The 26,554-nt window shown below is 41.4% G+C and overlaps 1 protein-coding gene across 6 annotated transcripts in view; it reads right to left on the bottom strand.

The window, feature by feature from the left end:
* fam53b (family with sequence similarity 53 member B) overlaps positions 1-26,554 on the bottom strand; it is a 130,712-nt gene that overhangs the window by 67,640 nt on the left and 36,518 nt on the right. For all 6 annotated transcript variants that reach the window (XM_059947737.1, XM_059947732.1, XM_059947734.1 and 3 more), the window contains one exon: positions 22,724-22,778. In XM_059947737.1, coding sequence (XP_059803720.1) covers positions 22,724-22,778 — 55 coding nt within the window. The remainder of the gene's footprint in view (positions 1-22,723; positions 22,779-26,554) is intronic.

Genomic DNA, 26,554 nt, shown 5'->3' with positions numbered 1-26,554 from the left:
AGAAGAATGACTGAGGATGAGGAAGTAGGGCAAAGGGGGAGGGGGGCAGGATTTCAGATTTCTGGATCACTGGGATCTCTTCTCAGGAAGGTAGGTCCTGTACAAAAAGGACGGGTTATATCTGAACCTGAGGGGGATCAATATCCTTGAGGGCAGCTCTGCTAGAGCTGTTGAGGTGGGTCTGGCAGGGGGACGGGAACCGGAGTGATAGGACTGAAGATCGTATACAGGTCGATGCAGTGTGTAGTGACTGTGAGGAAGGACAGGCAGATGATAGGGCCAACTTGCGGTCGGTGAGATGAACGGAAGTGTAACGTGGTGGCAAAACTGAAAAAGGTGATGAAAACAGAAGGTGTTACATTTGAATGCATGCAGTACACTGAATAAGGTAGGTGATTTTGTAGTGCAGTTGGAGACTGGCAGGTATAACGTTGTGGGCAACACTGAGTTGTGGCTGAAAGACCATCGTAGCTGAAGGCTTAACATCCAAAGATACACATTGGTAGGCAGAGGGGGTGGGGTGGCTCTATCGGTAGAATATGAAATCAAATCCTTGGAAAGAGGTGGCATAGGATTGGAAGATGTAGAATCTTTGAGGGTAGAGCTAGAAACTGCAAGGGTAAAAAGACCCTGAAGGGAAGTATATACATGACCCCAAATAGTAGCCAGGATGTGGGATATAAATTTCAATGGGAAATAGAAAATACATGTAAAAAGGGCAATGTTATGATAGTCATGGGGGGATTTCAATATGCAGGTAGATTAGAATAATCTGTTAGTACTGGATCACAAGAGGGGGAGATATGTAAAACATCTATGAGATGGCTTTTCCGAACAGCTTGTGGTTGAGTCCACTAAGAGAAAGACAATTCTGGATTGAGTGTTGTGTAATGATCCAGATTTGATTAGGGAGTTTAAGCTGAAGGAACCCTTGGGAGGCAGTGATCATAACGTGATAGAATTCACCCTGCTGTTTGAGAAGGAGAAGCTAAAGTCAGATAAAATCAAACGTATCAGGAGAAGGCAATTGTGGCTGACAAGGGAAGTAACGACAACACAAAAGCAAAAGAGAGGGTACATAATATAGTAAAAATTCATCAGAAGTTAGAGGATTGGGAAGCTTTTAAAAAGAAAAGGAAGACAACTAACAAAAACATAAGGAGGGAAAAGATGAATTATGAAGGTAAGCTGGCCAATAATATCAAAGAGGATACCAAATGTTTTTCAGATATATAAAGATTAAAAGAGAGGTGAGAGTGGATATTGGACAGCTGAAAAATGACAGGGGAGAGGTGGTAAAGGGGGACAAGAAAATGGTGGAGGAACTTAATAAATATTTTGTATCAGTCTTCACTGTGGAAGACAGTCAGTATGCTGGAAAATCAAGTGTGTTGGGGGCACAAGTGAGTGCAGTTGCTATTACTAAGGAAAAGGTACTTGGAAAGCTGAACGATCTGATAAGTCACCAGGGTTCTGGAAGTGATGGCTGAAGAAATTGTGGAGGCATTAGTAATGATCCTTCAAGAATCATGAGATTCTCAACTGCTTTCATCGGACTGAAAAATTACAAATGTCACACCACTATTTAAGAAAAGAAGAGAGGCAAAAGACAGGAAATTAAAGGCCAGTTATCCTGACTTCAATGGTTGGGAAGATGTTGGAGTCCAATAGTAAGAATGAGGTTTCTGGGTACTTAGGAGTACATGATTAAGTAGGCTAAAGTCAGCATGGTTTCTTTAAGGGGAAATCATGCCTGAAATCTGTTAGAATTCTTTGACAATTTAACAGGGAGGATAGACAAAGGAGAGTCAATGGATGTTGTCTACTTGGATTTTGAGAAGGGCTTTGACAAGGTGCCTCACATGAGATGGCTTAACAAGAGCCCATGGTATTGCAAGAAAGACACTAGCATAGATAGGTGACTGGCAGGAGGCAAAGGCTTGGAATAAAGGGAGCCTATTCTGGTTGGCTATCTGTGACTAGTGGTGTTCCACAGAGGTTGGTGTTGGGACGGATTCTTTTCATGTTCTATGTCAACAATTTACAGATGCAAATAAATAAATATTAAAAAAAAACAATTTGCAGATGCTAAGAGGGTGAGTAGAGGGGCAGATAGTGTTGAGGAAGCAGGGAGTCTGCAGAAGGATTTGGACAGATTGAGAGAATGGTCAGGTGGAATATAGTGTAGGGAAGTGTATAGTCAAGCAATTTGTTAGAAGGAATAAAGGCACAGACTATTTCTAAATGGGGAGTAAACACAAAAATCAGAGGTGCAAATGGACCTGGGAGTCCTTGTGCAGGATTTCCTAAAGGTTAACTTGCAGATTGAGTCTGTGGAGAGGAAGGCAAATGCAATGTTACCATTCACTTTGAGTGGACTAGAATATAAGAGCAAAGATGTGATGCTGAAGCTTTATAAAGCATTGTTCAGAGTGCCCTTGGTGTATTGTGAGCAGTTTAGGCCCCCTTATCTAAGAAAAAAGGCGCTGGCATTGGAGAAGGTCCAGAAGAGGTTCACAAGAATTATTCTGGGAATCAAAGGGTTAACTTGTGAGGAGCATTTGATGGCTCCAGGCCTGTACTCACTGGAATTTGGATGAATGAGGGGGAATATCACTAAAACCTATCGAATATTGAAATCCTAGACAGAGTGGATGTGGAGAGGATGTTTCCTACAGTGGGTGTGTCTAGGACTAGAGGGCACAGCTTCCGAATAGAGGGACGTCATATAGAACCGAGATGAGGATGAAATTTTTTGGCCAGAGGGTGGTGCATCTGTGGAATTCATTGCCACAGATGGCCATGGATGCCAAGTCACAGGATATATCTAAAGTAGAGGTTGATAGGCCTCCATTTTAAGGACACCAAAGGTTATAGGGAGAAGGGCAGGAAAATGGGGTTGAGAGGGATAATAAATCAGCCACGATGGAATGGCAGAGCAAACTCAATAGGCCAAGTGGCCTTATTGTGATTCGATGTCTTGTATTGCCACAAGAAAATTAGTTAAAATCAATGCCTACTTTATTGCTCAACTGAAATTACACGTGAGACAAATATTGCAACTGACCTTGTCCAATCTGTTCTTTAATAAGGTTAAAGTTGTAACTATTGAGCCAAAATGGATTTCCTCATAAAATATATGGAACATAACCCTGGAACTATCCAAGAGTGATTTTGGTTGGTACATCAGATTATTTAGAACTTTTCCAGATAGATGGGCTGAATAGACTCTGAATAATTCCTCAGAGGTTTTATGATCTGGTTATTGTTCTCGTTACCATGGCAATATAGCAAGTCAGCCTGCTGACAACAGTGTAATCACCTGCAAGGCTCTGCTTCGGATTCATCCAAATTGGAATTACATTGTTTAAACAGTTTCATAGATGATTGATATGACATAAAGATTATTTCCATCAATACGTAGGCAATTCATCACAAACTATTTTAAGCCAAAGGCATGTTCAGCCTACGAGAATATATTTATATCACAGTGATTCATTATTTTGTTAACACAGTGGGCTTCAACTTTAAACTATTATTAATGATAAATGCCGAGCTTGAATATAGATTTTCATGAAGATTCAGGAGGACTTTTATATGCTCTCTATCAGAAACCTTCCAAAGATTAAATATTCAACTCAGAAAGCTGTCTTCCAACCCTAAACACAATTCAGTGTAGGAGTCAAATAGAATTATTTTAAATTTCCAGAATATTTCCACAATATAGATCGTTAAATGGCAACGTAACAAGTTGAGTCTTGGTAAAATTGAATGCAACCATTTACAGTATCAATCAAATAAATCAAATTGACATCATATTAACCAGAGAAACAAACAGCATTTTTTCAACATCTCAGACGTTTAAAAAACCATTCAGAAAGTTGATCACTGAGCCAGCAGGGCACAGTCCTTTCATGTCACAACACATCACAAGCCTGCAACTCAGTCATGATGAGGCAAACTGATAGGCCCTGGTTAAGTTACGAGAAAGAGTACTCAGTGAAAGCCAAGAGGAATTGAGTTTGGTCCCCTCATGCTGGAACATTACCACAGCTTGCACTTGAAGAAAACAGGCCATGGAATGCAGATGGAAGGGAACAGAAAACAGATTATTCCCCCTGCCAAGTAAGCCAGAGACTATTTCACGAGAAATTATTGAAGTGATGACAAGGAGTGATGGGAATAATGCACGGGGGCATAATGAGTGGACCCGCCTGCCAATCAACACACACACACACACACACACACACACACAGACACAGTGAAAGATGAAAATGAAATGACTAAGAGTGAGATCAGTACATGCCCACCTGACATTCTGAAATAAAAAGGAGTAATTTATCCTTGAGCAAAACTGAGCTAATATCTCTATTGTACCTTTATTCCTGGAATTTTAAGGATTTGGTTTGATGTCCATGAGGATGGTCGGAGGGGGCACTAATGCTAAATTTTAATAGATTTATACCGGGATCCATCAAGTTACTCAGCAGTGACAAATAACGACTTTGCGATAAAAATGATTTTGTTCAGTCGGTATTGTGTTTGATGTGCAATAATACGTTGGCCATGGCACATACTGTGTTGTCAAAATCTGTTTCTCTTCTGCACTTGAATTTTCAAAATGGAATACGATACATAGCCAGTACCAAATGCAAATTTATTTGAAGTGAGCATGATGAATTTCTGCCCTTTACAAAAACTAATCATCTGGCTACACTACTGTGTACACTCAATGGTCATTTTATTCCTGGTCTTCTGCTGCTATAGCCCATCCACTTTCAAGGTTCAACGTGATGAGCATTCAGAGATACTCTTACGCACAATGCTGTTGTTTCATGTTTGTTTCAGGTACTGTCAGCTTGAACCAGTCTGGCCATCCCCCTCTGACTTCTCTCATTAACAAGGCATTTTCACCCACAGAACTGGACTTTTTTTTTGCTTTTCACACTGTTCTCTATAAACTCCAGTGACTGTCGTGCGTGACAATCCCAGATGATCGGCTGTATCTGAGGTGCTCAAATCACCCCATCTGGCACTGACAATCATTCCATGGTCAGAGTCACTTAAATTATATTTCTTCCCCTTACTGGCATTTAGTCAGAACGACAACTGAACTTTTTGACCATGTCTATGTGCTTTTATGCATTGAGTTGCTGCCATGTGATTGGCTGATGAAATAGCTGTATTAGTGAGCAGCTGTACTTAATAAAGTGGCCACTGAGTGTACCTATATCATACTTGCAGAAAGGGGTATTTTAACTTATTTTAACATGACTTCATCAGATAATCAACGTAAAGGATGACCATTGGTAATCCACTGTGGGATAACTCCCTCTAAACTGCATTACTGTTGCTATGGAGAGGCAGAATGTTACCTGGTCTTCAATCTGTTAAAGCCATTCTGCATATCGAAGCTGAGCAAATACAAACAATGCACTGTAAAGGCAAACTAAACCCTCTTCCTCATTAACCAGAGCTCTCCCTCCAGCTCTTATTCTAGACTGACATCTGGTCCTTAGTTATTGTCATCCAGGTGTTCTGATATTGGCAATGGTCTGTACAGAGCTGCACAATCAAGCGCAGCTCTCAACCCAGCCAACAGTAACACAGGCCGATTTCTAGTGGAGGTCGGTGCACGGTAAGCCAGGACAGGAATGTCCAGATGATCTCCTACTCAACTGAGACTCTAGGGAAAATAATAAGAACCCTCCTGCTCTTCAGGGTATCGGTCAACTGAGCAAAAACTAGGAATCTTCCAGGGGTTTGCAACTCACCAAAAAAAAGCACATCTGGAATCAACAGGGGATGGGGCCACACAACAATTTCATACTTTGCAATCAATGGTAGAGCTCTATTTGTTTAAAAATTCATTTTCAGGATCCGGATGTCGCTGGCAAGGGCAAAATTTGTCGACCAAGCCAAAGCACCCTCAAAGTTGTAGCCAATTGACTTTGTGACCCCACTATAGTCCTTCTTGTGCAAATGCTCTCACACTGCAATCGGGCACCAGTTCCTAGATTCAGACCATGAAGGAATAGTGATATACTTCCGTCTGAATGACATGTGATGAGGAGGGAGACCTGCAGGTGAACGTGTTCCAAGGCACCTACAGCCTTTCCCCTTCTTTGCAGGTTTGGAAGATGCAGCCCGAGTGAAGCTCTTCAATCCTCCTCCTCCACCCATTCACTGTTTAGCTCCCAGTGGTGGGAGCAGAGCTTCGGTCTGATCTGCTAAACGTGAGATCACTTATCCTGGTCTGTTGCAAGTGGTTCTCACTACAACTTCATTAAACTGGTGCCGCATGATTTTGTGGCATCCCAAAAAGCCCTTCTGCATTCATTATTGCAGTAGAGCCGATCCCCTGTCTTGTAATGTTAGAGTGAGGAAAACATTGGACCATTAGGCTTATACAGTTGGTGCTGATAAACATTTCTGCCATTGCAGATAGTTACAGTGCCTCATGGTTACCAGCAGTGAGATGCCAGATTTGTTCTGAATCCAACCCATTGAGCACATTGGGTGCACCCTCAATGTGAAGATGGGCATTTGCCATCACAAAGACTTTGCAGAGAATATATTTTTATAAATTGCATTCAGCTGTTTCCTGAACTGTGTAAAGCGATATTTCAATGTTAGCACATGGAATAAAAGACTACTTCTCAGAACGAAGGCATGTTGCAAAAGAGCTCAGTCAGAGCACAGCTCACAAATTCATACTGTTTACCTTAGCCATGCAAGTCTGCTGCTTGGTTTTTAAAAAAAGAGCCAAATTTTCAACAGGCATGAAAATAATAAATGCCAAAACTGTAATTGATTTTGCAGGCCTGTTGAGTTACAAAGGTAGCAGATTATAGCAGAATGGGCAAAGCCACTTACTGTAGAGATCACCCAAAGCAGAGGAGCAAATGACTATGTTTGCATAATAATCATGTTAAGTGTTTCTCCGCTGATCTCAGTTACAGAAATTTCTAATCCCCAACCTCTTCTTGAGGTCAATAATCACCTCTTTGGTTAGCAAAAGGAAACCAGAGATCCATAAGCCAGTCCTCATCAGGGGGAATCAGAGGTGGAGAGGCTCAGCAACTTTGAATTCCTCAGTAAAACAGTTCACAGTAGCAGCATGGCAATTCTACAAGGACGGACCCCAGTCAGTTCAGATTGGCAACAACATCTTCACAATCTCCATCAGCACAGGTGCACCACAGGGATGTGTGCTTAGCCCCCTGCTCTACTCACTTTACACTTATGACTATGTGGCTAAGCCAGATTCCAATGCCACATTTAAGTTTGCTGTCAACACCAAATCAAAGGTGGTGATGAATCAGCATATAGGAGGGAGACTGAAAATTTGCCTGAGTGGTGTCATAACAACAACTTCTTACTCAATGTCAGCATGACCAAGGAGCTGATTATTGACTTCAGGAGGAGGAAACCAGAAGTTCATGAGCCAAGCCCTCATTGGAGAGTTGGAAACTCAGAGGAGGAGAGGGTCAGCAACTTTAAATTCCTATATGTTTCTATATTATATTTCTAATGTTTCTATATTTAAGAGGGAGTTAGATATGGCCCTTGTGGCTAAAGGGATCGGGGGTATGGAGAGAAAGCAAGTACAGGGTTCTGAGTTGGATGATCAGCCATGATCATACTGAATGGCAGTGTAGGCTTGAAGGGCTGAATGGCCTACTCCTGCACCTATTTTCTATGTTTCCTCAGTATTATTATTTTGGAGGGCCTATCCTGTGCCAAGCACACAAATGAAATTACAAAGAAAGCATGTGATGCCTCTACTTCTGTAGGGGTTTGTATAGATATGGCATAACATCTAAAGCTTTGACAAAATTCTATAGATTTGTGGTGGATATTGACTGGCTGAATAACACCAGGCGCAGAAACAACAGTGCAAAACAGAAAATCCTGCAAAAGGTAGTGGATATAGCCCAATCCTTCGTGGGTGAAGCCCTCCCCACCACTGAGCATATCTGCACGGAGCATTGTCGTAGGAAAGCAAAATCCATCATCAGGGATTCTGACTGGTCAGGTCATATTCTCTTCTTGCTGTTGCCATCACAAAGAAGGTATACGAGCCTCTGGACTCAAATCACCCAGCTCAGGAACAGTTATTACCCCTCAACCATCAGGATCTTGAACCAAAGGGAATAACTTCACCCAGACTCACTCACCCTATCATTGAAACTTTCCCACAGACTATGGACTTGATACTTATTGCTTAAATATTTATTATTTCTTTCTCTTTGTATTTACACAGTTTGTTGTCTTTTTCACACTGGTTGTACACCCAGTTGGTGTGACCTTTCATTGATTCTGTTATGGTTATTAGATTTATTGAGTATGCCCACAAGAAAGCGGAACTCAGGGCTGTATATGGAGACAAAAATGTACTTTGAGAATAAAATTTACTTTAAACTTTGAACTGTGATATCTCATTCATAGGAATTGAGAGACAAATGAGCTGACTGATTTGGCTTTGTTAATCCAACAAAAATATACTTGTCAAAAGGTCACATTTCTTGTGATTTTGAAAGCCCAAAAAAATACAAAGAAAGTGGGTTTTGGGGCAGGAGGGTGGTGTGGCTTAAACATCTTTCTGACGACGTGGAAGAATTCTGTTTAAATGAGAACAAGGTCTAAAGGCAAAGCTCGCAGCTGACTGTTTAGAGCCTCCTCTAATTACATACATGCAACCAAAGTGCCTTCTAAGCAATCTCCTTTGGGAGTGACTCCTGATAGGCGAGATTGAAAATGTCCTTCCTCGCCCCCACTAAACTACAGAAGTGACTCTTCAAGAAAACAAGTTCAGTGTTGCAGACAAAAACATGAAAAGCAGCTCCAGGCAGGTGTCACAGGAGACACCTTGTTTGTAACTGAGTCAGAAGCAGGAAAGTTTCATGCAGCAAAATGGTTACAGGCAGTTCATTCATTGGAGAAGAAAATTAATGGAACCTGTCTGGAGATCATCATTAAAGGCACATTATAACTAACGATGTGTACACCACAGCAAATACCATCAACACTCACACACTCTACAACTCGAGGCTGGAAGACAGTTGTTCCAACCATATTTACATTATTAACAACAAGAGCTTAAGACATAGGAGCAGAAATAGGCCACTTGGCCCATCAAGTCTGTTCCACCATTACATCTTGGCTGATTTTTTATCCCTCTTAATCCCATTCTCCTGCCATTTCCCCATAACCTTTGAATTTCTTACATATCAAGGACCTATCAACCTCCACTTTAAAGGTACACAATGTTTTGGCCGCCACTGCCACCTGTGACAATTAATCCCACAACTTCACCACCCTCTGACTAAAGAAATTCCTCGTCATCTCTGTTCCCTATGGGCATCCTTCAATTCTGAGGCTCCCCACACTGTCAGAAACATCCTCTCCATAGCCACTCTATCTACACCTTTCAATATTTGTTAGGTTTCAATGAGATCCCCCCAACATTCTTCTGAATTTCAGTGAGTACAAGCCCAGGGCCATCAAACACTCCTCATACATTAACCCTTTCACTCCCAGGATCATTCTCATAAACCTCCTCTGGACCCTCTCCAGTGTCAGCACATCAATTAGCATTGGCCCTAGGACTGAATTGGGAAGGTAGCTATATAGTTGTCAGAACAGGTGCCCCAGCAAAAGAAGAAACTCTACTACTCACACTTCTGGATCTAGTCAGAAAATTAGCCCAACACCATCACTATTCTCACACTCTCCTTCCCCCATGCCTGGCATTAATGGAGTGCGTCAATGAGTTGGAAACAAAAAAAGCAGCACACCTACAGCATGACTCCTCACCACCCCCCGGCTGATTAGCAAGTACTATTGCCCTCCCATTAATCCGTGATGGCTCAGTGGCCAAGTACACTGCTTGGTGGAGAACGCAGCCACGTGGTCCATGCTTGCCTGTTGCTGCAATGTTGATTCATTCTGTCAGGGCTTTATACTGTCTACACTAACCTCATTTTTCCTCCTTCCTCACCATTAGCTCCCTCCACCCAAATCCCCCTCATTTAAATGAGAGGCAATTCACAGGATTCAATTAGCCTTCCAAACTTCTTTCAATTATTTTTGTCCTTGATGCCCTGAGCAAGGTATGGAAGTGAGGGTGGGGTGATGAGTCAGTATTCTGCTCTCTGCTGGACAGAGTATGAAACAACAGGTAAAAATGGGATTGGACTCCACAAGAGTTTTGTTGCTGATTAAGTCACAGACATCATGAAGGGTTTGGACAAAATCAGGGAGTTTATTGGACAGCTTGGCTGCCTGGGGAACTACAGTGTTGGAGGGGAAAGCACTTTGAGGCAAAAGTAGTTGAAATAAGCTTGTAAGGTTAATTAGATTGCCCTTCATTTAAAAGATTGGCAGGGGATTTGGGTGAGGGATGCTAATGGCTGTGCAAGAAGATGAACGTGATGAGTGTAGATGGGTGCTTGACAGCTGTGGAGAGGCACTGGACTTTATAACTCTATGAAAAGTAAGTGGCAAGTATAATATTAAATATTTGTTTAATGTTGCTGCACAGTTAATTCTCTTAATCATGTGGTTTTAAATTCCACTGATATAAAGTGGTGAGCAAGCAGCTTGCCAAGTAATTGGGTCACTGGAGTCATGTGACCTGAGAGCACTGGTACCTGAGAAATTAAGTCTGCAGACCAGGCGTCCAAGGTTTGGGCTTGACTGTAGTTAGATGTGATTAATATATCAACTAAAATGAAGTATTTTAGGACAGACATGGCAGGGCTGATCATGCACAACAATCATAGTTAATTGAAATCAATGGAATCTATGGCAATCACGTCTGCAGTAGATTAGAGTGGAAGAAATGGGTTTCACTTCATGGGTAACTGGCACTACTACAGATAAAGGAGGGAACTGCCATTGGAACAGCTTTAACTTTTAATCAGGCCAGAGTTAGTGCCCTAGCAAATCAAATAACTACATCTGTAGATAAGGCTTTAAGCTAATTGGTGGGGCGAGGTGGGGTACATTCTGGTGAGGGAAATTTATAAAGCTGAAGCTTAAGGACAAAGCTGCAAAGCAAGGTTTAAAGTTCAAAGTTCAAAGTAAATTTATTAGCAAAGTATGTGCAGTACTGTGCAAAAGACTTTGGCATTGTTATTTATGGCTAGGATGTCTCAGACTTTTGAACAGTACTGTAGTAATTTTATGTGCTGTCCTGTACTACTACCACAAAAAAAAACAAATTTCATGATACATGTGAGTGATGATAAGCCTGATTCTGATATGGACATCTTATCGTGGACTGAGAGTGGGAAAGTGGCAGGAACAGGGGATTCAAGATTGGGAAAAGAGGAATGGAGAGTGGAGGGAGTGTGAAGCACCAAAAGGAAATTCTGTAATGGTCATCAAACCCATTGCTTAAAATCAAATTACCTTGCCTGGTAACGCAGGGATGGGTGTGTCTGCACCCACACCATTGCCTGCCCAAGGCGCTCCTTCTCTGTCACCTATCCCACACCCGCTCCACCTCACCATTCCCGTCATCCTTTGCTCCTGCCAGATTTACCACCTCTCTCTCAGCTCCAAGTAATATAGATGTGCTTAAGAATTGTGCACAGCACTGCTGATGTCACTACATACAGCATATACTAGTAAAATAGGTCAGGATAACCAGCGTGTGTGAGGACTAACAGTGCATATGAGTGCAGCTCCAGTTAGAGCAAGGAGATGTGGTAAAGAGACAAATTTTAAACAACTTTGTTTGAAAGCACATTGCATTCATAACAGACCTGAGGAAAAACAATGGCATAATTGGAAAAAAAGTGGACGTAATCCAAGAGCCAAGCTGAAAAATGACAACACTGAGAATTCCAGAATGCTTTATATTTTAGAGGAGACAGGCAAAATGGAAAAAAGTGTCAGGATGGCCCTAAAACGGGACAAAAACAGCAGTGAGGACGGATTCAGCCTCCAAAAATGAAGTAGAAAACGTCTGCCTGTGGTAAGATAGAGCAAAGGGTGGAGAACCTTAAATAGGCCTTCAAAACAGTAAAATAATCATGAGGATCTTAATCAACATGGAGCTGGCAAATTAAATTAGCAGTAAAAATGACAAGAATGGGTTCATGGAGTACATAAGAGATAGCTTTCTAGATCAAAATTAAATGTAGTTACAGACTATAGCAGATCTGCTTTTGTGTATGAACAGTTAATTAACCTACTAAATCTGACAAACTATGAAGGCATATGATGTGAACTAGCCACAATAAACTGGAAACCACGTTAACAGGTATGAAAGAAGCAGCAGCTCACTTTCTAAGGATTAATATACAGTTACATGATATATATATATTCCTTAAGGAAAAAAAACAGAAGTGACCTAGCTAAAGCTGTCAAAAGAGGTTAAAGAGAGTATTAGATCAAAGGAAAAGGATTACAAAGTTGCCAAGAAAGGCAGTAATTTGAGAATTGGGAACATTTTGAAATTCAGCAAAGAAGGAGCAAAGGGGGAAATCAAAAATAAGAGTAAATTAGTGTGGAATAAAAACATAACTCCAAAATAAAATGAATGAATAGGGAAAGATAGCTGGAGTTAATATGGGTTCCTTAGAAAGCAACAAGACAGACTACCTCAGAGGAGTAAGGAATTGGCTGAGATATTAAACAAACATTTGAATCGGTCATCATCGAAGAACAAAGTGAAGAACGACAGTCTAGATTAGGGGTTCCCAACCTTTTATATGCCAAGGACCAATACCATTAAGCAAGGTGTCACTGGGACAGGACAAGATGTACCCCAGGCTACTGTGGGAGGTGAAGGAGGAGATTGCTGAGCCTCTAACGATGATCCTGCATCATCAATGGGGATGGTAAAGGTTCCAGATTGGAGGGCTGTGGATGGTGTTCCATTATTCAAGAAAGGGAGTAGAGATTGCCCAGGAAATTATAGACCAGTGAGTCTTACCTCAGTGCTTGGTAAGTTGATGAAGATCCTGAGAGGCAGGGCTTATGAATGTTTATAATATGATTAGGAATAGTCAGCACGGCTTTGTCAAGGGCAGGTCATGCCTTATGAGCCTGATTGATTTTTTTGAGGATATGACTAAACATATTGATGAAGGTAGAGCAATAGATGTAGTGTATATGGATTTTAGCAAGGCACTTGACAAGGTACCCCATGTAAGGCTTATTGAGAAAGTAAAGAGGCATGGGATCCAAGGGGACATTGCTTTGTGGATCCAGAACTGGCTTGCCCACAGAAGGCAAAGAGTGATTACAGACAGGTCATATTCTGCATGGAGGTCAGTCACCAGTGGAGTGCCTTAGGGATCTGTTCTGGGACCCTTACTCTTCGTGATTTTTATAAATGACCTGGATGAAGAAGTGGAGGGATGGGTTAGTAAATTTGCTGATGACACAAAGGTTGGGGTGTTATGGATAGTGTGGAGGGCTGTCAGAGATTACAGCGGGACATTGATAGGATGCAAAAATGGGCTGAGATGTGGTAGATGGAGTTCGACCCAGATAAGTGTGAGGTGGTTCATTTTGGTAGGTCAAATATGATGGCAGAATATAGCATTAATGGTAAGACTCTCGGCAGTGTGGAGGATCAGAGGGATCTTGGGGTCCGGGTCCATAGGACGCTTAAAGCTGCTGCATAAGTTGACTCTATGGTTAAGAAAGCGTACGGTGCATTGACCTTCATCAATCATGGGACTGAGGTTAAGAGCCGAGAGGTAATGTTGCAGTGATACAGGACCCTGGTCAGACCCCACTTGGAGTACTGTGCTCAGTTTTGGTCACCTCACTACAGGAAGGATGTGGAAACTATAGAAAGGGTGCAGAGGAGATTTACAAGGATGTTGCCTGAATTGGGGAGCATGCCTTATGAGAATAGGTTGAGTGAACTCAGCCTTTATTCCTTGGAATGACAGAGGATGAGAGGTGACCTGATAAAGGTGTACCAGATGATGACAGGTATTGATTGTGTGGATAGTCAGAGGCTTTTCCCCAGGGCTGAAATGGTTAACACAAGAGGGCACAGTTTTAAGGTGCTTGGAAGCAGATACAGAGGAGATGTCAGGGGTAAGTTTTTTTACACAGAGAGTGGTGAGTGCGTGGAATGGGCTGCCGGTGACGGTGGTGGAAGGGGATACAATAAGGTCTTTTAAGAGACTCCTGGACAGATATATGGAGCTCAGAAAAATAGAGGGCTATGGGTAACCCTAGGTAATTTCTCAGGTAAGGACATGTTCAGCACAGCTTTGTGGGCTGAAGGGCCTGCAATGTGCTGTAGGTTTTCTATGTCTACGTGTCCGTGGACCCAGATGGGAAGTCTTGATCTAGACTCATGGGTTCCCAGCCTGAGGTCCACTGTCTCCTCAGTTAATGGTATTGGTCCATGGCATAACAATGTTGGGAACCCCTCGTGCGAAGGTGGATCTCAAAGAAATTAACATCAGTGAAAAGAAATAATACTGGATAATGTAATAAACATTTTCCCAGAAATAATAACCTGACATTTTGAGGCTGATAAGAGTGACTAAAGAGAATATACATATAGGATCGCCTTTGAATTCTACAATCATTGCCACAGTCTGCAGAGCATTAAGTACAACCTCACTAGTGAAGAAAAGTAGGGAAATAGGGAGCTAGAAACAGCAAGATGGATGACAACAGTAGAAACATAGAAAATAGGTGCAGGAGTAGGCCATTCGGCCCTTCGAGCCTGCACGACAATTCAGTATGATCGTGGTTGATCATCCAACTCAGAACTCTGTACCTGCTTTCTCTCCATACTCCCTAATCCCTTTAGCCACAAGGGCCATATCTAACTTCCTCTTAAATATAGCCAATGAACCGGCCTCAACTGTTTCTTGTGGCAGAGAATTCCACAGATTCGCCACTCTCTCTGTGAAGAAGTTTTCCCTCATCTCGGTCCTAAAAGGCTTCCCCTTTATCTTTAAACTGTGACCCCTCATTCTGGACTTCCCCAACATCGGAAACAATCTTCCTGCATCTAGCCTGTCCAATCCCTTTAGAATTTTATACGTTTCAATAAGATCACCCCTCAATCTTCTAAATTCCGGTGAGTATAAGCCTCGTCGATCCAGTCTTTCTTCATATGAAAGTCCTGCCATCCCAGGAATCAATCTGGTGAACCTTCTCTGTACTCTCTCTATGGCAAGAATGTCTTTCCTCAGATTAGGGGACCAAAACTGCACACAATATTCTAGGTGCAGTCTCACCAAGGCCTTGTACAACTGCAGTAGAACCTCCTTGCTCCTGTACTCAAATCCTTTTGCTATGAATGCCAACATACCATTTGCCTTTTTCACCGCCTGCTGTACCTGCATGCCCACCTTCAATAACTGGTGTACAATGACACCCAGGTCTTGTTGCATCTCCCCTTTTCCTAATTGGCCACCATTCAGATAATAATCTGTTTTCCTGTTCTTGCAACCAAAGTGGATAACCTCACATTTATCCACATTAAATTGCATCTGCCGTGAATTTGCCCACTCACCTAACCTATCCAAGTCACCCTGCATCCTTTTAGCATCCTCCTCACAGCTAACACCGCCGCCCAGCTTCATGTCATCCGCAAACTTGGAGATGCTGCATTTAATTCCCTTGTCTAAATCATTAATATATATTGTAAATAACTGGGGTCCCAGCACTGAGCCTTGTGGTACCACACTAGTCACTGCCTGCCTTTCTGAAAAGGTCCCGTTTACTCCCACTCTTTGCTTCCTGTCTGCCAACCAATTCTCTATTCTCATCAATACCATACTCCCAATACTGTGTGCTTTAAGTTTGCACACTAATCTCCTGTGTGGGACCTTGTCAAAAGCCTTTTGAAAATCTAAATATACCACATCCACTGGCTCTCCCCTATCCACTCTACATCTTCAAAAAATTCTATAAGATTCATGAGACATGATTTTCCTTTCACAAATCCATGCTGACTTTGTCCGATGATTTCACCTCTTTCCAAATGTGCTGTTATCTCATCTTTGGTAACCGACTCTAGCAATTCCCCCACCCCCGATGTCAGACTAATTCCCAGGTTTCTCTCTCCCTCCTTTTTTAAGGAGAGTAGTGAAGCTTTGGAATTCCCTGCACTGCTGAGATTCACACATCATAGCCAAGTGGAAAGATTGAAAAGGAATATATTATTTCTCCACTGTGTTGGGGACTGAGCCAAACTCCTCAAAATATGGTTCAGATTTTCCTTCATCAGTTTAGCCTTCAGGAGCTGCTAAAACAGTTTCAGAGCGGCTGTTGAAGTCAGGAGGAGGAGGGACAATGAGGAATAAAAGCAAAACAAAAGACTGATGACTTAAAATACCGGAGCACTGTTTCATTCCATGTTCTGCAAAACATCTGTAGCATTATTTTACAGGGTATGATTGGCCAATCATAAAACTGACAAACTTTGGAGAAATGAAATACTTGTTGGCTTTGGTAATGCAGGGTTAGAACTGCAGTGTTTGCTCTCTCCTGATTTTTTACATCATTAGTGTTTTAATCATATATCAATAAAATCTGTGTGATTCAATACTTTCTCTGTTTAAATATGTGGGTTCAACTCCAAGACAACAACCTTCTGCTGGTAACATTACCAGCAACTTTCCCAATAAAATCTGGGAAACAACCGACTCCAATCGACATCTATAGGCTCCTGTCTCATCTCATCAAAACTTGTTTTGCTCTAATTTAGAAATTGAACCTGTGGACCAGCTCTGTTCCATTCCATAATTGTCTTAAAACTTACAGAACTATTCTCAAACTGCTCCCCACTGCCACTGTCATCTCAGTCACTTTCCCCACCTTATTACTCAAGAGTAGGTCAACCTTTACCCTCTCCTGGTAGTGCCTTCTAAGTGCTGTCTGAAGAAAAACTTTTCTAACCATACAAATTCTACCCCATCTAAGCTCTTAACTTTATGGCAGCTACGTCTGCTAGATACAAAAATATATTCAATTATATAGATACGAAATATATTCTGCCATAGTTTTCCACAGAAGAGTATAACTTGAAATGGCTTGAAAGGATGAAACAGTGTATTTATTTGGACATAAAATAAGTGTGGTACACAAGTTAGGAAACTCAGTGTCATAAGCATTTGCTCGTGACAGAATACAGAGAGAAGAGAAAGATGACGGTAACAACAGTCCTTTAATAACCTCATTTATGGTCATTGCGCCAGAGGAACAGACAACAATGAAAAAGCTTACATGGAAAAGGAAGTGAGGAAACCTGCAAATATTACATAAGGCCAGACCAGACAGGGATGACAGATTTCCTCCCCTGAACAACATCAGCGAACCAGATGCAATTTTAAGATAGAATTCCAGCTTGTTACCAAAAAAAGTTCCACAGCTGCCATGTTAAGATTGAACTTTGGTGACTTGGTTTTCAGCTGAGGCCACTTGCATCACCCTATTAGTCAAGGAGCATGGTTTATATAAACCGTGATGTAGCTCGTTAAGGAAATAAATGAATCGCATTGATATGGAAATACAGTAAATGTTTTGCATGTACATTTTCAAATGGGATATCTATTATGCTTTGTAATTGTCTTTAATAATATGAAACAGCAACAGAAAGCTGGTGAGAATACAGAAAACAGACATTATTTATCTTGTAGCGGTGTGCTACACGCAGCGCTAAAATTACGACACGGAGTCGGTAACTGCAGTCGAAGGAAAAACTTTATTCGAAAACTTCAGCCTCACTTTTAAGCCTCTGTCAACCGGCCCCCCATGGCGAAGAGGCTCCAAAGCTCTGTGCTCGCAAACCCCCGTAGGCTATCTAATTGTGAGTCGGTTCGCATACGCTAGGAAATGAGCCGCCACAATCTGATGTTTTTGATATTTTGGCAATATGATCAGTGGGGTTAATTAAAAGTCCACATTGAGGCCATTCTGATTTTTAAAAATATATACACATAGGGTGGTGGAGGTGGAGAGACGTCTCTACCAGAGGAGATGCAAGCTGCTCCTTCCCTTCTTTAGCCTGCAGGTCACCCTTGGGCAAGGTGTAGCACCTGGTTAGATCCCCGCTCAGAGTCACCTGAAGCCATGGGAGCAGGTGGGGGATGGTCATATGAGCAGCTGGTGCAGATGCAACCATTGGCAGACAATCTCTGAAGTGTATTGATAATGGCTGGGGTCACCCGTCTTGAAAAGACACTGCCCAGAAAAATAAAATGGCAAACCACTTCTGCAGAAAAATTTGCCAAGAGCAATTATGGTCATCAAGACCATGATCGCCCACAACTTAACGACATGGCACATAATGATGATGTCATACAACAAGGCACATAATGATGATATCATATGACATGGCACATGACAATGACAATGGAACGTAGGACTCTTGTCACAAAATTTGAACAAAACAAGGCCTAGGGATAGACATCTAGGGGAGCATGTTAAAGGATGAAGGGAGTTTAGTGAATGGGATCAGAACTATCCTGTTCAGGGTGAAGAGACCAGCCCTAAGGCACTGGCTCGATGCCCTACAGGAGGCAGGAGTGTGAAAGGGTGAGTAGCGTTGATGTCTAAAGAAATGGTTGGTGTATAAAACTAAAGAAAGGTCCAGTGGGAAGCAGCAATTAGGGGATTGAAGGGCCGAAATGGAGGGCACAGATCAGAGAAGTACACAGTCTACAAGATGTCAATAAATTCTCCTGAGCTCAGAGGATGTACGTTAGCCTCAAATGCAGAGAAATGTGGAAGTGGGTAGAACACTGTGAGTCAGTTACAGCCCTTTCTGATGAGGCAGCAATCCGATCAGCCTCCTTCTCGTCATTCAGTACCGAGTTTCTGTGTCCGATTCCACCTTCCTTCACCTCCAACCACACTTTAATAATAAGTTCAAATACAGCTAGCCACCAGTTTTACAGCATCTCATTATTGAGCTAGTCAATTTTTTACATTTACGACTCTTGATGTTGTTGTTGTTGTTGTTGTTGTTGCCATAGTAACCAAAGCCAAGGGCAGGCTCACTGAATCAGCAATTTACTTTAGATTTCCACCATGTTTAACTTATACAAGATAGAGCAACTCCACCTGCTTCCACCCTTATTAATACAATAATAAATAGAAAGCTGAGATTCCACAAGGTATTCCCATGTGGGAATGATAAAAAACCAAATCCATTCCAGGGAATCTCTGCTGTTTCACCTCTGCAGTTAGTGCCATTCGCTGTGTGGAAGCACACAGCCCATTTTAAAAGTAGAGCACCACCACTATGTGTAAAAAGCAGCTGATTGGAGAAAAGACAGCCTTGGCACAAACCTTAAAGTTGGCTTCTAATTTTCAGACAGGATGAACTCAATGTACAAAGAAGGTATCGTTAAAACAGCTAAAGCGAGTCATAAAGCCTAACCGAAAGCAGACTCTCCTTCTGATGCTCCTCCAATTCACTTGTCACTATGGAAATAGTTGTTACCATTATGGCACTGTTTCCTCAGTGCTTAAAAGTGTATGTTGGCAAAAGCTTCTCAGTTTTCCAGTAAGGAATGCTTTAATGCGGGGCAGCCGAGTAACTTTCAGATGGAAGGGAATGTGAACCGATTACTATTTACATTGATGAAAAGAAACTAACCAAATAAGGAGGTGTACAAAATTCTTGGCCACTTTTGGTGATAACAGTCGGTTATATAATAGCATCAAAGGCATAGATGGAGAAAATCACAGCAACAGCCCATCAGTTTACTAATATATATCATAATTTTAAAGGTCTTTTGTCAATGACATTACTTTAGAGCAGGGGTTCCCAACATTTTTTTATGCCATGGACCAATACCATTAAGCAAGGTGTCCATGGACCTCAGGTTGGGAGTCCTGATTTAAGCCAAGAGGATGGTAATATGCTCTCTGTGTTATCGCTGCCCCAAAGATCTTAACGAGATGAGCTGCAATCCGCATGCAGTACTGTGCAAAAGTCTTTGGCGCACATGTATAACTAAGGCGCCTAAGATTTTTGCACAGTATGGTAATTTTACATAATGCACTGTACTGCTGCCACACAAAGACAAAGTTCATGACCTATGTGGGTGATGATAAACCTGATTCAGATATTGTGGACTGAGAGTGGGAAGGGGGCATGGTTGGGAAAAGGGGACAGGACAGGGGAGGAAGTGGGAAGCACCAGAGAGACATTCTATAATGATCGATAAACCAGTTGTTTGGAATCAAATGACCTTGCCCCTGTCTCAGGGCTGGGTGCGTCTCCACCTGTGCCAACCCCTGCCCCGGCACTCTTTCTCTGCCACCTGTTCCACATCCCTCCTACAGCACTCCACCCCTGACCTTCCCAACATGCTTTGTACCTGGCAGAACTCTCCATTCCACATCGACAAATACAGCACTGTGCAAAACTCTTAGGCATCCTAACTATATTTTATATAAGATTTTTGCACAGTACTGTAACACCACCCCATGAATGGCAAGTCAAAATACACAGTAGCTTGGCATTATGCCATACATCACCCAAGTTATTTCCAGCACTTCCATTGCAAATTTAACAACTGTGTGTCTCAGCTAGACTTTGTTCTTCATATAAAAACACAAACAATGCAAGGTTTTGCTTTCACCAATATATGGAGTTTGTAGAAATTTTAATTTATTGGCCCTTACTGCATGGGGAATGTCTTGCCTTATGTACCAGTTGTTGGTGAAAACTTATTGCGTATGACTTTGTTCTCCTATTTGGAAATGCAATGGAGGTGGTGCAGAGGAGGCTTGTTAGGTGGTTCCTGGAGTGAAGGTATGGTCAGATGAGGGGAAATTGAACTGGCTGGGCCTTTGCTTGACATGGTTTAGAAGTGTCAGTGGTGATCATACAGAAACACATCAGATTCAGTTTGGGAGGGGGCTGATTATAGGGTAGATTTTGAGAGGGTATTTTCCTCTAGAAATAGGAGACAATGTTTCAGGACAATTGGTCATCCATGTAAGGTGGAGAATGGAGGAAAAATCTCTTCACCAGTGGGTTGTAAACTTTGTAAATTCTCAACCTGAGAGAGTGCTAGAGGCAAGTATGATCTGTTAAGGGTTCAGATGTATGGATTTTTAAACAGGATAATGATAACATTCAGCAAATTAGAGTTGAGATCAAAATCAAATCAACCGTGACATTATTGAACAGCAGAGCAGACTTGAGGTCCCCTATATTGTTATGTTCTTAATTATTCAATAGTTGCACTGCAATCAGTCAAGTCATTACTTTGCAAATTAAAATTCAAAATCACCCATTTGTAGTAATGATAAAAAAGTCATTCAAAACCTATGCAATACAAATAACCTTATCAGAAACATCAAACTGTCAAATATTAAATACAATTGAAAAGGGCTTTCAGCAATTTAAACAGTGAGCTATTTTCAGTTTTTGGACTTGTCATTTGCAGTGTTTCTGATAGGCAGATAAGTTAGGACATGATTAGTATATTGCACATTTACTGTCCACTGGTTTATGTAATGCGGATGTACACAGACTATCGGCCATCAGTTTATGCCTGAAGCAATCCCATGGCTCTTGAGCTATTGAGGATGGAAATTCCTTTACTCATTCAATTAAGGGTTTCAAAGGATACACCCTTTGTCCCTTTCAACAGTTTGCTGTCTCAATTACCACCTTGAAACTGGATGAAGTACAATGTGTTCCTTTCCTACTTTTATACCTGGACTACAAAAGCAGTCTTTAAAAATATTAGGCTCTGATTTTTATACAGGACTTTGAAAAAACAAAGCACACACAACCAGCTCCCTCAGTTTACATTACGAGTATCAGATTCCCTACTTTATACGCAGAATTATAAATCCCATATATTAATCAAAGTATAATGTAATTGGGGTACTGTAGGGAAAGGGAGGAGGGGTTGACATCATAGACTCGTTCTCCATCTGAATCCTGTGCTCATGGAAAAGTAAATAACCTTATCCGGTGCTCCCTAAGGGACATTTCTTCTGAAGGAAGCATGCCAGTGTAGTTTCTATAATACTATAGCACAGATTCCGATCCAGATTCCCTTTAAACACAGTCCACGATGGGAATGCAAGATTGGTTAAGTTAATCTATAGTTTAAAATTCCCCTATATTTTTCACATCATCTTATGAGCTGCCTAAACTATGCATTGCAAACCAAACATTGTACTCCTCACAATGTATTTGTGCTATTAATGCACATTACCTGTTCTATGACTTTCTTTTATTTAGGGACACAGTGTGGAACAGGCCCTTCTGACCCTTTGAGGCGCATCACCAGCAACCCACCAATTTAACCCTCGTCTAACCATGGAACCTTTTGCAATGACCAATTAGCCTACTAACCGGTACTTCTTTGGACTGCGGGAGGAAACTGCAGCACATGGAGGAAACCCATGCATTCACAGAGAGGATGCACAAACTCCCTACAGATGACATTGGAATTTAACCCGGAATTCTAACTCCTGAAGCTGTAACAGTGCCGCGCTAATGTGGCTAAAGAGGAGTCAAATTAATTCAATTCGGATCTAGAATTCCGAGCACCCAGAAACTCTTCCAAGAACAGTAAGTATGAAGGCAGCTTCACACTCCACAGAAAGCATCCTCTACACTGTGTTTAGCCAATGAAATTAACCTCCTCAATCATTTTATTCTTTAAAGCTCGTCCCACCTTATTAGTGGATCCTATAAGTTAAAATTAATGCAGGCAGATACTGGTAAATTAATTTCTAAACTTACCCATAATTCCACACGAAAGGAGAGTGGGTCCTTTACTCATCTTCTTTGGACTGTGCTGAAATTATTAAAAAAAAGTAGTTAAGCCAAAATTATAAAAGAAAATCTACTAGGTCAAAGTGGAAACATTTTAAAAAATGAAAATGCGGGCAGCAAACAAAATGAGTGCAAGCAAAAATATAAAATACAGTGTCATGTAATTAGCCAATCACATCTCAGGGGAAAGGAAATGTAATTGACAAAATTACTGATATAGCTTGACAACCTACAGCAAGAAAAGTTACCCAATCACAACAAAAGAATTGTGTCACATGACCATGTCATATTATGACACAACTAACTGACTAATTTTGAATAACACCAACATAAGAACTTCAAACAAATACATTTTTTTCACTTGACCTTTGTGGAAAAAAACTAACAATATATATTGAAAGAAACACAGATTCAATTCTAAACAGAGCTGAAGAATCTGAATAATTTTTGTTTCCTTAATAACTGCCAGAAATGTCAATTAATGTCAACATGCTGTGTATTTCCTGCTGTATTTTTATGGACATGCACTGTTCCCTCATTCTACAAGCCTGAACATTCCTGCATTTCAAACCTCTGCCACTAAAAGAAATCCATCCTAAAGTCAAATGTTCAAAATAAGAAAACCAGTAACAAATTGTCCTTCATATGATCTGGTTTAAAGAGTTACAAAATAGCTTCTAGCTCCAGCGTTTCCAATTTAAGTCAACAATGACACTGCAGGAATTCATGGGCTTTTCCAAGCTCCTTGCTCAATGTGGATTGGGAGGCAAAGCCAGTGTGTCTGTATTCCAGAGATTAAGCTAGCAAAGCCCTAAACTAGAATCTGGTGTCTGCGTTGAATCACTCCCCACCCCACACAGCTTTCCAGCTAGGACTTCCTTCTTTAGTATAAGAATTCTCTGGTCTTCATGATCTGGTGACTATTTTTAATTTAAAGAAAAATAAGGATGATTCACCCTTTCTTACTTACTTAGGATCTTGAAGATTCTGAAGATAGCAGTTTATTTATAGCTATGGGCCAATCACTTAAGATTATCATAACATGGACTTCCCTATCCCAAGGGTGCTTGAAATAAGAAAGAATTCCTTCCAAACCCTCCTAAAAACCAAATGCAGCATGAACCACTTGCAGCAGTGACTCCTCCTGTGGAAGCTCCTCTGATTACATCTGTAAGACCACGGAGCTTGTTCAGAAGGGCATCATAGCAATTATTCCACAGGACTGTGAATTGTAGACAGATGCAGATTATATTTCATTTTCTTTTTTCTGTATTTCTCCCCCCTCTGGCCATCTTCTGCAAGAAGATCTTGAGCTGGATTTTCACAGCTGCCTGTCTTCATTCACTCCTGATTTGTAATGTCTTCAAGTTTGTGACCATGGCATAGTCAGATTGGAGACAACTCAGTTTTCATTGGGTCTCCACACAGGTTCATGGTCTGCAAGCCATTTTGAGTGGACATCTGGAGGAGGTACTGCAATGGAAATTCCCTCAATAAATCCAGAGATAATCTGCTAATTCTCATGGTCTTGACCAAATGCGCACAAACTGCTAACCAATATTGGACATTTCCTGGACTGCTTGACTAGTCAGCTACTCTCCAATGTCACAAAATGATCCGATTGGAGTACAAAAACTAGCAAATGTCAATTATCTTTACCAACAACACACCATATAGAAAACCTACAGCATAATACAGGCCCTTCAGCCCACAATGCTGTGTCAAACATGTACTTACTTTAGAAATTACCTAGGGTAATAAAATATAATTGTATTTGATAAATTTTATACAGATCTATTTATTGTTTGTTCACAAGTCTGTACCCAGCTCTCTCCATTCTAGAAGGGTCTTTCTATCATCTTAGAAAATCACTCAAGTAAAAGATTAAAAGCTAATTTCAAGCTATTGTGCTCAACAAGATATGGCAACATTAGAGTGAAAATTTGACGCTCCCTCTGCAAAGTATAAAAGCATTGGTTAAATCTAATCAAATAATGTGTCAAAGTAAAAGAATTGCAAATTCTCTTCAGTCGTGTAATACAGCAGTGAACCAGTAAAGTTCCACAACAACCAATAATGGAATCCTCTGGGGTTCTGCATGGGATTATTTACCTAATTTAAATGAATTTCAGTCGCTTTTTCACAAACGACAATGGTCCCATCAAATCTAAAGAAATAGCCTGTTCTACCATTCAAACTCCCAAAAAACAGATATACATAGTTGAAGCTGTAATCAGCATTCAGAGTACAGGAATTTGACATACGTCTCTTAGTGTCTGTAGGGAAATTGGTCTCTTCCTTTTCTATGGGAGGCTCTTACTGGAACTCCCTCCCAATGTAAGATTTCTCCCAACTACAACAATAGTTGCCACATTTATAGCACAGCCTGGAATGCAAATTAGTCCTTAGTTACTCAGAACAAAACAGTTCCCATTATTCCAGTTTCCCTAAAATGAAGGCTGCATCATACACCTCACTTAGATCTGTGATCTCTTTGAAACTCAAAGATAGGCCCATATGTGACTCCACTCCTTTGCCAAGGAGGTTGGGAATGCACAGCCACGTTCTGGAATGGATTTCACCTCAGGTTCATTCTAGAACACTACTGGTGATTCATACTATGTATCATTTCTTGGCCACCTCTGCATTTAGGAGGTCACTGGCCTCCATGGTTAGAGTCATAGAGCCATACTGCATAGAAACAGGCCCTTCCAGCCCAACTCGTCCATGCTGATTGAGATTTCCATCTATGCAAGTCCCATAAGCCTGCATTTGGCCCATGTCCCTCTAAACCAGGGGCTCCCAACCTTTTTAAGGTATGGCCCGGTACCTTTAACTGAGGGGCCATGTTACCCAGGTTGGAAGCCCCTGCTCAAAACCTTTCCTGTCCATGCTTAAAAGACTTTTAAATGTTGTTAATGCACCTGACTCAACCTCCTCTCCTGGCAGCTCATTCCATATATTGACCACCTTCTGAGTTAAAAAGAGGCCCCCCAAGTTCCTATTAAATCTCTTATCTCTCAACATAAATCTAAGCCATCCAGTTCTTGATTCCCCATAAAGACTGAGCATTGACACAGTCCAACATGATTTTTACACCTCTGAAAGCTCACAGTTGATTCTCCTATGCTCCAAAGAATAAAGACACAACCTTCTCAACCTCTCTCCATATCTCAACTCCTCAAGCGCTCACAGCAACCTCATAAATCTCCTTCACTAACTTTCCAAAATAATGCCATCTTTACTACAGCAGGCGACCAAAGCTGAGCACAATATTCCACACGTGGCCTCATCAACATCTTGTGCTACTGCAATGTAACAGCCCAACTTCTCCACTAAATGTTTGACTGACGGCGGTCAGCATTGCCAAAACCCTTCTCAACTACCATGTCTATCTGAGAAGCCACTTTCAGGAAACCATATACCTGAACTGCCAGGTCCCTAGATTGATCAGAAGAGGCCAGATAATTTTCCTTCAGCACATAGGAGCAGACAGAGAAGGCTGAGGTATTTACCTGCGTTGCAAGCAACCCTGAAGCACAAGCATTCATAAAGTACACTCATGTCCTTGATTGCTTCCCATCGGCCTCCTGATAGGAGACCCTGGCTGTAGTCTTCTCAGGGTCCTATGTAAGAACACCATGCCTCCTCTGGACAACATTCTTTAGGAGTCTTTCTGACTTTCTGACCATCTTGGAATTTTCTGACTACACACCCCCCTTACTGCAGTATCCACTTAGCATTCCTGTATGTGGAAGGTTGTCACATGTATCTGACCTGTTCATTCTGTAGCTAGCT

The sequence above is a fragment of the Hypanus sabinus genome, chromosome 22, assembly GCF_030144855.1.
Source record: "Hypanus sabinus isolate sHypSab1 chromosome 22, sHypSab1.hap1, whole genome shotgun sequence".
Classification (NCBI taxonomy): Eukaryota; Metazoa; Chordata; class Chondrichthyes; order Myliobatiformes; family Dasyatidae; genus Hypanus; species Hypanus sabinus.
This window is presented reverse-complemented; position numbering and strand designations above follow the sequence as displayed.